Source organism: Nothobranchius furzeri, chromosome 6 (assembly GCF_043380555.1).
Source record: "Nothobranchius furzeri strain GRZ-AD chromosome 6, NfurGRZ-RIMD1, whole genome shotgun sequence".
Taxonomy (NCBI): domain Eukaryota; kingdom Metazoa; phylum Chordata; class Actinopteri; order Cyprinodontiformes; family Nothobranchiidae; genus Nothobranchius; species Nothobranchius furzeri.
In genome coordinates, this window is record NC_091746.1 from 76,008,968 (window position 1) to 76,020,609 (window position 11,642).

General features: G+C 38.1%; 1 protein-coding gene across 4 annotated transcripts; it reads right to left on the reverse strand.

The window, feature by feature from the left end:
* Positions 1-2,154: 2,154 nt before the first annotated feature.
* LOC107375152 (protein CutA homolog) lies at positions 2,155-6,447 on the reverse strand. Of its 4 annotated transcripts, none has more exons than XM_054744754.2 (7): positions 6,391-6,447; positions 5,360-5,433; positions 4,783-4,901; positions 4,578-4,637; positions 4,441-4,486; positions 2,642-2,691; positions 2,155-2,488 (listed from the first exon to the last, which is right to left on the reverse strand). In XM_054744754.2, the coding sequence occupies exons 2-7, from the start codon at positions 5,420-5,422 to the stop codon at positions 2,389-2,391; spliced, it is 438 nt and encodes a 145-aa protein (XP_054600729.1). In that variant the 5' UTR covers positions 5,423-5,433; positions 6,391-6,447; the 3' UTR covers positions 2,155-2,388. The 4 variants fall into 4 exon arrangements, with proteins under 4 accessions (XP_054600729.1, XP_054600728.1, XP_054600727.1 ...); XM_054744753.2 differs by having other exon boundaries at positions 4,783-4,931; XM_054744752.2 differs by having other exon boundaries at positions 4,783-4,931; positions 6,378-6,437.
* Between the last annotated feature and the right edge of the window lie 5,195 nt (positions 6,448-11,642).

Sequence of the window (11,642 nt, forward strand, 5' to 3'; positions counted from 1 at the left end):
AAACGGTCTGCTATCACCCCCCCCCCCCCCCCCCCCTCATAAGTTTCATGCTGGTTGCCGGTTCAGTGCCAGAAGGTTTTAACTGATGGCCAAAGACGAGTTGACCAGTAGATAAATACATGTGACTGTAATATCAAGTTGTTGGTAATTGAAAAAAGTACCTTGAGTTATCTTCAGAGGCATTAGCATTGTTAGCTCAAGGTTAGCCTCTAGCCTTCTTTACCCAATAGAGTAAAACAAAAAGGATGCTGTGGTTTCCTAGGGGTACAAGTACTAACTTCTGGGTCGCTCCTGTTATTGGCTTCCATTCGATGCCAGCCGGTGTCCAGTTACAAATGCCATTTCAGTTGAAGACTTGGCAACCTGGGAGGCTCACATGTGATTGACTCTGAAACCAGGAATATGGAGGCAGATCAGATTATAAACAATAACTGCGTCCCTCTTTGGCTTTTTTTTAATGGAGAAAAACTGGCCTTCACCCAGCTGGCTGAGAAGGAAATGTGTCTAAATGTAACCTTCCTTCAACATGATTGAGATATTAAGGTAGTTTTGTGATTATTTCACTGTAAATTTTTTACTTCTTGTACCTTTAAGATTTTTTTTTCAATTTTAGTTTGCATCATGCAACGTTCTGCTGGCAAATTAACCTCAGTCAAAAAAAATCCAAGTCATACTGGGGCCAAGACATTTAACATCTATAATACCTGGAAAAAGATGCTGCTTCTAGCACTTTAAATACTTTTTTTCTTTGTGAATGGGACCATTTTAGAGTCTGCAGAAGCTGCTCAAGGTTTAGTTTTTACAATTGTTTGTATAGTAAAGGCTTTATTCATCTTATAATTGACTATCATCATTGTGTAATTGTTGTCACCTTGAAAAAGAATTGTATCTCTATAATTAGGGAGCATTTTGTACCAAAATGGCCAATCTGTGAATCATGTCCCATTGGGATCGTAATAACCCACTTTGAAATGAAAACATGTTAAGTGCTTCTGCTTTTACAAACATCCTGCTAAAGATGAGCGTTGCTTCCACATAAACATTGTGAGTTGCTATAAATATCCATGCACACAAACTAATAAATATCCTCTATCAAGGTCACTGCAATGGAGGTGAATGCAGTGGTATTTACTGTGACACAATAGCCCTGGATCTGGTGGACTGTTTTAACTAAGTGGAAATGTTTGATCAGTATGTAATTAATTATGAGGAACATGTGTTACCTTTTCCTTTTCAAAATGATTGCACCTGTATAAAACTTCAAGATAACGAGGACATTTTTACTCAACCTTTGAGGCTAAAAGTGAAAATATTCCAATTGTTACATCAATGTTTGTGGTAAAGTTGGATTATTGACTGTTTTAAGTGCTTCTGTGTGACAGTTAGACTATATTTCCCTTTGTCCCCTGCAGATCTAATGGTGTTGTTCAGGACTGATGAGCTAACGGCTAGTTTGAGTGAGGCCAAGTCCAAATTGCATTTTTTTAACGTCACAGTTGCTTACACCACCATTCATTTAGTACTTTTGTTTTTTGCTTTTAATTCTGTAGTTTTTTTTACGAGTGAAATTCACTAGCAGCAAAACAAAAAAGGTTATAAAGTAAGGGTGGCATGAACTGTTGCTAATGAAGAGAAACTGGAGATGATTCATGTCCTTTCAGATTGTTCCGAGGAAGTAAAAAATTATTTTATTTTTTCAAAATTGAACAGACTGTTGTCGATGACAGTAAAGATGTGATGACATTATCAAAATCAGCTGTGAATTATTCGAGACAGCTTTTAAAACTGCTGTAATCCACAACTAGCCATTTTCCAACCTGTAAACGTTTCAATTCACTACAGCAGCTGTTCAGGAAGCTAAGTACAATGAATAAAAACATAATGACTTCAAAATGGACCAAAAAATGACATAAACCAGACATTTGTAATGGCTGAAAGCATACCATTGTGTTTTGTATGATAGTCAGTTTTGTCCATTCAAGCATTAACATGTAATCATTTTATGTGAATCCTGGTGAAAAGTGATCACCAAGTGTTGCGTATTAACAGTGGGTTCAATGTTGAGTGTAAGTTTGTGCTGCGTGTTATAATCACAAATAAAACACTTTACAATGTTTTTTTATTTCTTACCAAACAAGACACGATCACCAAAAATACCTGAATGAAACTTTATTTCAAATGTAACACTCACTGAAAAATAAGAATACTGTTTACTTTTTTCACTTTAGTCAAACTTGATCTTTTTTTAAGAGAAGAAAAGGCTAATCTGCCCTCTAGTGGTAGACAATGGAAATAAAGCATTTTGATGGTGGCTGGAACAAACTTTTTTGAGAAGGACTTAAGATTTTGTAACACACTGAATAGGTGTTTTTATTTTCATCCACACCCCTACTCCGGTACAACGTCTCCTATCCACTTCAGGTAAGGTGGGTTACCCTGGTCGATGGGCAGGCTAATGACCTCCGTCACTTCGTAGGGATGGTTGGACCTGGTGAAAAAATCAAAAATTAACGAGATGTAGTGTACAGACAGAACCTATAAGCAAAGGCTGAACTCTAACTGTACGACTGATGGCAGCTAATGGAGCGAATATGCTTTTTAAACTAGAGCAAACATGTTTGCTACGCTCGGGGGAAATTACCGGACGTATTCAGCAAGAGCAGGAACCTTAGAGCTCCTTGTTTTGATCATCTGGAAAAGATAAACAAGTTAAAAACAGTTCACTGGACATGCAAACGCACTCTGGATACAATGAAAACCAGGATGGATGTTGGGTTTCAGTAAACTACCAAATTTTCCTGAAAATGACAACTTTTGGGAGCTTTTAGGTCCCTCCAGAACTCTTTTTAGCCTTTTGGCATGTAAACAGACTGTAGAAAAATATCCCTTTAAAAATCTCCAATTGGCCTTGATTTTTTTTTCTTTGCTAACTTTGTTCAATGAGTTTCTATAGGGAGTCTAAGTCATGCCCGTCTACTTCTTGACCATGGGTCCCCTACTGCCAAAATAAATGAGGAGTCTATGAGCCGACAAAAGCTATTTTCTGATCTGATTCGACATGTGTGCGACATGGATTTCACATTAGATGTCCATGAACTGTAAAGACGCATTTTGATGCCAAGAAAGCGCTCATCTTCGACAGGTGACAAGATACTTTAGGTTTTGTGTGAAAACACGTAACGCACTCCATCTGCTCATCTCACAAAATGTACATCCTTAAACCAGACAAGGAGAAGAAGAAAGCTGCTATGAGTTTAGTGAACTTTGCATCTTCTCCCGGGATGAAAGGAGCATTAAACATGGAGAAAGCCACTATAAATCTGGTCCATGTGGAAAGCAGCAGCTGCGCTGCGGAGAGATGAAATTCTCAGACATTTTTGCGATGTCCGATTTGTAATCTTTTTCGTTCAGATTTTTATTTATTTTTTGGGCAGGCTAATTAACCTAAAATTTTGTGACAGACATTACTGAAATACAGTTACTCCCAAATTTCCTACAACTTCTCAGTTCCTGCTTCGTTGTGGTTCCAAGTGTGCTGACGAGGTCCAGAAATGCCACCAGTCAGTCAGCCACTGATCAGCTAGAGGGGTGGAGTCACTGGTTGCTTCTCAGTTTTCTGCCTGCAGCCACTTCCTGGTTCAGAGTCTGACAAAAAGCCAAAGACTGAGCAGAATGTTCAACATCACCACCATCTTTGGGCTGTATTGTGTTTCTGTGTGGCATTCAGATCACCTCACACTGTTTACGCATCACCATGTGCTATTTTTGTCTTGAATAAAGATCCCCTTGCTGAGTGCCACAGTCCTCGCACCAGTGGAAGGAAATGCTGCCCCCTACTGGTGTGATTGTACTTGAGTTTAATCAAAGCTTGCCACTTGAAATCATGTGAAACTTGAAAAACAGGATATGGTGCTAAAGTCCATTTGTGTCAGTAATTCAACTTAAAATGTGAAACTAATACATGAGAAAGACTCTTTACATGCAAATCCAGATGTTTCACACTTTTATTTGTTAAAATTGTGATGATGATGGCTTACAGCTTACGAAAACCCCACATTCAAAATCTCAGACTTTTAGAATAATGGAAAAAGGTTCAATGTTCTAGCCTCAAAGTGTCACACTCTAAAAGGGTTCCTGAGCCTTAAGATGGTCTCTCAGTCCAAGTTTAATTACTGAAATTCATTTTTCATAGTTTCACCTGTAAGTGAAGAAACTTGGAACGAGTGAAACCTTTAATAAAGCAGCTAAACTTTAAACTTTGGTGAATTTCTGTGACTCTAGAACTCTCATTTTTATTTTATTTTTATTTTTTCAGTTTTAAGGCAAACAAATTAAAATTATTTGCTCAGCATGCTAAATTTCGGTTGTGTGTCGATAGACAACAAAAAGGTTGCTAAATAGATTTCTAAGCAAATATGACAAAGCTGGATCGGCACTCACCAGAAGCACTTCGTTGTCTTCCTCGATCTTTCCCTGCCACTCATATCTATTTTCAAGGAGGAAATAAATGATGCCTAAAATAAATAGGCCTCAAGGACAGCTACGTAACAGTGACATTAATTTGGGGTTAAACTTACATTGATTTGATAGCTGGGATGATGTTCACACAAGCAGCTAGTTTCCGTTCCACAATACCCCTGGGACAAAACATAAATGCAATTTTTTTTAAAACACACCACAGATCCCTGCCACTGCTGTGGCAGACACAGAAAGCCACGTGGACTCTGCTGGTTCTGCCGAACTGTACTTGCCCAACCAAGGATGCAGTAAAGATTGTATCACCTAGCTAAATCTTTAGCAACAGTGTCATTAGGACAGGTGACAAAGGCTGCAGAGTGTGTCCCTGATGTGTACGTCTCAGAAGCCATTGAGAAAGCTCGCAGTCCAACAGTCCTCAGCAGCTGAAACATAAACACACTCAGAAGCACCGTCTGGAAGGAAAAACCACAGATTAAGAAACAAATGCATTAAAATCTATTTCCTTCACACTTGCAAGACTCTTTAGCTCTTGTTTGATTCACGGAACAGTAGTGGCTGTCAATTTCACTTAATGGAAAAGAAACAATGAGGGGATAATGTTTTACTTCTATTTAGTTTAACTGTTTGTATCCTAAAAAATTAAATGTGGCAAACATTTTTTAAAAATAGGCTACAAGTGTAATTTCTTATTTGCAACTGAATATGAAATCAGTGTAACAAAAAACAGTGGACAAACCCAGTCATCTAAGAGATAAACATAAATGAAGTGTTAATAATTCATTAAGATATCTGCAGAAATTAGAACGAAATGGACCCACAACTTTAGTGTATGTGTTTTAATCCATAGTGAATGTTTTCTGTGAGACATGTTTAAACTCACCAAAATCAAAGCTTTTAAGGACCTAACTTGCAGTGTGTCTGCACCGGGAGGACCAATGCACATCGCCTGTGTGACTGAAAAATACTCAGTTGTTAAAGTCTAAACACAGATTTGTTGTCAAAAAAGTTTTTACCCAACATCACAAGATTTCTACACACTCTGAAAAAGGGTCTTTACTACTTTAGTAAATGAATTACAGAAAACAAGCCATTTTCTCTGGTTTAATATGGACATTTTTACAGATTGTATTAATGATAAGGAATCCTAATCAATCCGTTTTCTTTAATGCTGTGTTACATCATGATGATTTAAAAAGAAATAAAATGTCAAAACATATCAAATAGAAATAAATGTGTAATATAGTCTGAGAAAACAACGAGAAGTAGTTTCGAAATAACTAATGTGGATAAGAAAACCTTCACAATATTCAGTGTAGTGGCTATAAAAGTCATGTTTCCAGTTAATAAAATGTGCTGCATGTGACAGATGAATTCCTGAAATAACACCAAGGTGTATTACTGAGTAAAGTATAGCTTTATGAAGCTGTAGCAACATTTTATGAAAAAAAACTACAAGTTTCTAAAAATTGTTTTTGCTCTTTGAAGTTACTTTAGCAGCGCAAAACATGTTATAACTCAATAATAGCATAATAAGTACATTGGCTAAGTGCAAAACCGAAACATGTTGACTCTAAACTACCAAAGTGTTTTCTTTCATTTTTAGTAAAAAATAAGCTGCCTGTATCTTGAGTGTGTCAAGTGATAAGCTTGGCGGACACATGAAGGAAGTTTTAGAGGAAAAATGTCTGTTTCTTAAAGTAAAGAGTATGTTGTGATGTTCACTAATACTGCGGACGCCACTGGCTAGCATAAATGCTAGCCTCGTGTACTCCTGCTAACTGCAGGCGACTTGATGCAATTTAGAAACAATATAAAACAATATAAACACTGCTAAACTTGGTGATTTAAACGTTTCGAAGCTTTGCTGAAAGCAATTAAACGAATATCAGTACCTTTACCTTCGAACTTTACCTGCTCCACTGCGTCAACCGTAAATCGTGACGGCGAATTGTTTGTGTAAATGTCGTAAAACTGCCGTAGTCTCAGAAAACATTTTCTCAAATTCTCACTAACTGGTTGTTTTATTGTAATTTAACACAACATATTATTATGCAATGAAATAAAGACATTCAATAAAGTAAAATATAATATTAACTTAAAAAATGCCAAACTCACTATTTAAAAAAACATTCTATTTATGTCCACTGTCAACAAAATTGAAGAAATGTATGTCTTTTGCTTTTTTGTTTTGTTATTTTTATGAGAATTCGACTAACATGGAATTCAAATAAAACGTTTTACAAGACAAAACAAGTATTTGTTTCTTTGGAATACTGTCATGGCATTTACCAACCACAAGATAGCAGCTTTTACTCAGAATGTATTTATTTTATAAGCTATGATGAGTTTGGGTATATGTGTCTCTATCACACACACACACACACACACACACACACACACACACACACACACACACACACACACACACACACACACACACACACACACACACACACACACACACACACACACACACACAATAAATCAGTCCCTGTCAGCAGGGTGCTGGCAGAGTCATTTATTTAAGTTATGTTAACTCCATGTTTAATTGCATGTGTGTTTCTTGTACACATGTAGCAATCTCCACCACACTCCTGCCTTTTGTCCCATCTTTGTTTAAAAAATGACACAAGCGTGTTACACTAACTGGGATCTGCATATTTGTGCAATGCACACACATGCACATGCATGCATGTGCTCGTGCGCGCGCACACACACACACACACACACACACACACACACATGAACCTGACATGCACATTTACAAGAAGACTAATTGAGCTGTGGCTAATAGGAGAGCTCAAGCAGGAATTCATGGACACACATGAAGAGAAAGCGGGAAGCATTAAAGGAGCTCATCAAGCTTTTGCAATAGCAATGAGGAGCGTTGTTGGTGGTGGTGGATGGTGGTGGTGTGCGTGTGTGTGTGTGTGTGTGTGTGTGTGTGTGTGGGGGGTGTTCCCATGGAAACTGTGCAGTCAGCACATCTGTACGGATTATGCGCTGTCCCCTCCTATTGCAATCCTGTGGCCTCTACCCACCTCAGCTGGACATGACAGCCTGCACTCACATGTAAAAGGCAAAAGCTCATGCAAACACACTTAAATGCTCATCCCGATATGGTTGTTATGACAATGGAGTTGTTAACCCACATGACGCCTTTTTGTCAAAAAAATGGAGACATCATGACATGCAAAGACTCAGCCATGACCTAACTTTCTTTTCCTCCACCAGGTGTTCTCTCTTTTGCTCCGGTCTGTCTCCTTCTTTTACTCTGTCTCTCAACCTCTCTGCCTCAAAGCATGAGGAGAATCAATATGTTTTCAATTTGCAGCAGAGCCTTCCTCCTCTGCATTCTAATCAGGCAGGACTGGCCCTTTAACTTCTGAAGATAGACCGCGGGAAAGGAAAAATCAGAAAGAGGGAAAAGGAGGGGTTGAGAGGTAGACGTAAGTTAAAGGGCATGTCAAAATGTAGCAAAGATATCAAACCTCAAAACCGATGGAGATGTCTTTATGAACATCCCTAGAGTTTCAGTACAGGATGTACGAGGCAGACTCCAGCAGAGACCAGAAATCATCTGGGCAAGTTCCTCAACTTAGAACATTTTCTCATTAAAGTCTCTACTTTATTTTCCTGAGGAGCAATGTGTGTTCATCTACTGCCTTAAAATTCAATGTATACCTGATGTGGAAAAATGGGAGAGAATCCAAATTTTCCCTTGGAAAACAACTTCAGATTGCTGTAGGATAGTTTTGGCATAATAAATTAGGACAATGCCATACATCACTGTGTGTGCAGCTGGAGTCAGAGTCTGCACATTAAGTGTAATAAAGTTACAGTTTTCTCGTGAAAAAAGTTAAATTATTTTTTAAATCTCATTGTCCTGCTTGATACGAATGTCTTTTTCTGTGTGCAAGTTCTATAGGGGGTACTCTTTTGGTCGGAACACACCAGATGCGAAAGTACAACAATGCGCCGCAAAGCACCGTGGCAGGACAAGTGTTTCTATTTGGCATCCTTGTTAACCTACGCTCATGGTCACATCAGCTGCAAAGCGCCAAGAAGACTCGCGCCGTGTAGCGATCGTTTCGGCGTGAGCTCTAATCTTTTCGTAAGCCATGAGTGAGCCGCGTCAATTCTGGCAGGAAGTCAAACCAAAGCAGAAGAGGTAGGCTGGTGTAGCGCTATGAATATTCTAATTGTCTGCCCTTTTCGATTTCGCTCCTGGCTGGCTCGCCAAATGTAGTGAAATATAGATCATATATTTATACACTGTAATTAGATCTAGATATTATAATCAGAAGCGGTTGTTTTTATCATCAGGGAGTTTACTTAAACACTTTGTATTGACTGGAGACAAGAAAAGAGAGAGTTGGGATCGTTTAAGAATCTTTAATTTCTATAATTATAAATTCTTACAATCTACCAGGACTAACTCTGTGATGGATGCATATGGATTAGAATGTTATCGTGTTGGTGCGTGTGTGTGTGTGTTCAGAATCTCTAGGCTGACGTAGGCGGATCTGGTTGTTATGACTACAAATCACGAGGCTTCAGAAGCTGATGACATGAGCAGCCATTTTGCCGTGACCACGTACCCTGTGGAGCCTCCCGTGTTAGATCAGGAAATGCCAGGTCCTCGGACCTTCAGATGTACTGGAGCTGGTGGAACAGCGGTCGCAGCACGACAAAGCCCGTCTGTGGATCGACTCCGGTAGCAGCGGCAGGCGTCAGCGAGTTAGCTCTTATTTTGAAGGAACGTCGTCTTGTTGTTCACACGACGGAAATCTCCAGCTTGACAGTTCTCAGCTTAAAGTAGGAATGTGCAGCTGGCCAGCCTGCACTTTTCTTAGCGATGACAAAGGAACTCCTTAGGAACTCAGATTGAACAGAGCTGAGGTTAAAATGGAACTGAGGATAAAATGGCGTTGCCTTGTTTTATATCCCCTAGTTGTTTATAAATCTTAGTAAACCGGATTGGACAACTTCATTAAACAACCCAGATTCTGCCCTACGACAGACGAAAGTTCTGATTGGCTGAGAACAATGTGTCATGCGTTTCCATGTTAATGTAGATCAGTCTGTCTGGTGCAGTCCTGTTTATTCATTAAACACATAACTCATGACATCTTTATTTCACAGATCATTCACCTGATTATTATTGATCAACATACGTTTTGATTAGCTTTATCACAAATAAAGTACTTTGATTAATTAAAAGCGTTCTTCTTCTCTTCTTCTGTCTCTTCTCCTGGAATGTAAACATTCAGAAACCAGCACCCGACCTTGGCGATTCCTACACGTTGTTACTGTGTAAAGGGGCAGCTGTTAAGGGCAGACAATTAGAATATTCATAACGCTACACAAGTAAATTTAACAAAATTAAGAAATGTTTCTAAGTAAAAAGCAGCGATTGATAAATGTGATCATTTTTGTGTATCTAAACAGACTAGAGAGATGAAAATGAACAAAGACACACACAAACAAACTCCTGCGAAGAAAAACGACGTTTCCATTGTTTCAAATGCAGTTTTTACAGTAAAAGATGGATTTAATACATGTGAATACAAACAAATACATTTAATTCAAAGGTAAAACAAAAGTGAACGCAGGAGCAGCCAACACTAGTTTAAGGGAGCTAAAGGAGACTACAAAATCACGGACTGATGATGACCTGGCTTTGTTGCTACTGGAGCTGTAATTAATAATATTTTGTTCTCCAACAGTGTGGAACTTTTTACTTTGTGGTTTATTTTAGTATTAGTTGGCTCACGTTACTGTTAGCTCATTGTTAGCGCCAGCCATAGCAGCTCGCTGTAGTGTTGTTGACAACAGTTATTATTTCGCTTTCAACCAGTAGGGCTTATTTCCCTCTTTCCTATTCATTCTCTCTCTTTCTTAACATTTTTTATCACGATCGTCTATTTTTTGCTCATTTTAAATATATTTTTAACCATTTTCTAAATTCTTTTTTATATTTTTACATTTTTAGTTTTTGTGAAGCGCCTCGTGATTTTTATCTTGAAAGGCGCTATAGAAATGATATTTTTATCTTCTTCTTGTACGGCGGAGGAGCAGGAAACTGCTCACTGTTACTTTAAATGTTTCAGATTTTATAAAGGTCACGTCAACATATTACTTATGGAAAAGCCTTAAAATGAAGCTGTCTAATAATACAGTTTTTTTCTAGTATGCTTATTTTCATTCAGATCAAAAAAAGGGAAAATGAGAAACAAGCATTTAGTTGCATCCCTGACTATTAACTCACTCTCTTTTGAACCAGACTCAAAACCCACCGGTTCCGTCTAGCATTCCAATAGTTACTCTCTTTGCTCCACACTGTTTGTTTTATGCTGTTCTATCTTTTATTGTTGTGTATTTTATCTCTGTCTGTAAAGTGTCCTTGAGAGTTTAGAAAGGCGCTGTTGAAATTAAATGTATTATTAAGTCAGGGGGACAGCAGTAGCTCCGGAGGTTGTCCATAAATCGAAAGGTTGCAGGTTTGATCCCGGGTCTGAACAGAGAATGCTTCTGTTGTGTCCTTGGTCAACACACTTAGTTAGTGCTTAATTTTATGAGATATATGCTTACTAATCCATAAAAACAATAAAGAAAATATAATTTTGATCATTTGATTATAAAACTTCCACCTGCAGGACTCCAGTTTATCACACAGTGACAGATCATAAATCAAAGCATGACCAAAGAACAGTGCAGCACACAGATACTTTGTTTTAGGAAAACTTTATTTTTATTTGTAATTATCAAAAGCTGGTTTTCTGAGCAGCGCAAAGAGACTCAGATGTATTCCAACAAACTTTACAATCACCAGATTTTAGTCCAGTCCAGAACCTTTTGTGCCTTGTGAAGTTTAAAGAAGAAACATAACTTTTTTTCTTAATCTTTAGTAGTCATATAGTTTACGCCAAATATGTTCATGAAGTTGTTTACATTAAATACTATTTACACTACGTGCGCAAATTTCTCCATTTGTGACATCACAAATGGGAATTTATTGAAACAGCTTTGTAGCGTTATGAATATTATAATTGTCTGCCCTTAACAGCTGCCCCTTCACACAGTAACATCGCCAAGGTCGGACGCTTGTTTCAGTATGTTTACATTCCAGGAGAAGAGACAGAAGAAGAGAAGAAGAACGC

Bases quoted from the DNA above. Each gene is read 5' to 3' on its own strand.
- LOC107375152 (XM_054744753.2), bottom strand. From the start codon at position 5,422: ATGTGCATTGGTCCTCCCGGTGCAGACACACTGCAAGTTAGGTCCTTA. The intron at 2,692-4,440 runs GTGAGTGCCGAT...TATCTTTTCCAG, and splicing joins AAGACAACGAAGTGCTTCTG to ATGATCAAAACAAGGAGCTC. The intron at 2,489-2,641 runs GTAATTTCCCCC...TTTTTTCACCAG, and splicing joins GCTCTTGCTGAATACGTCCG to GTCCAACCATCCCTACGAAG.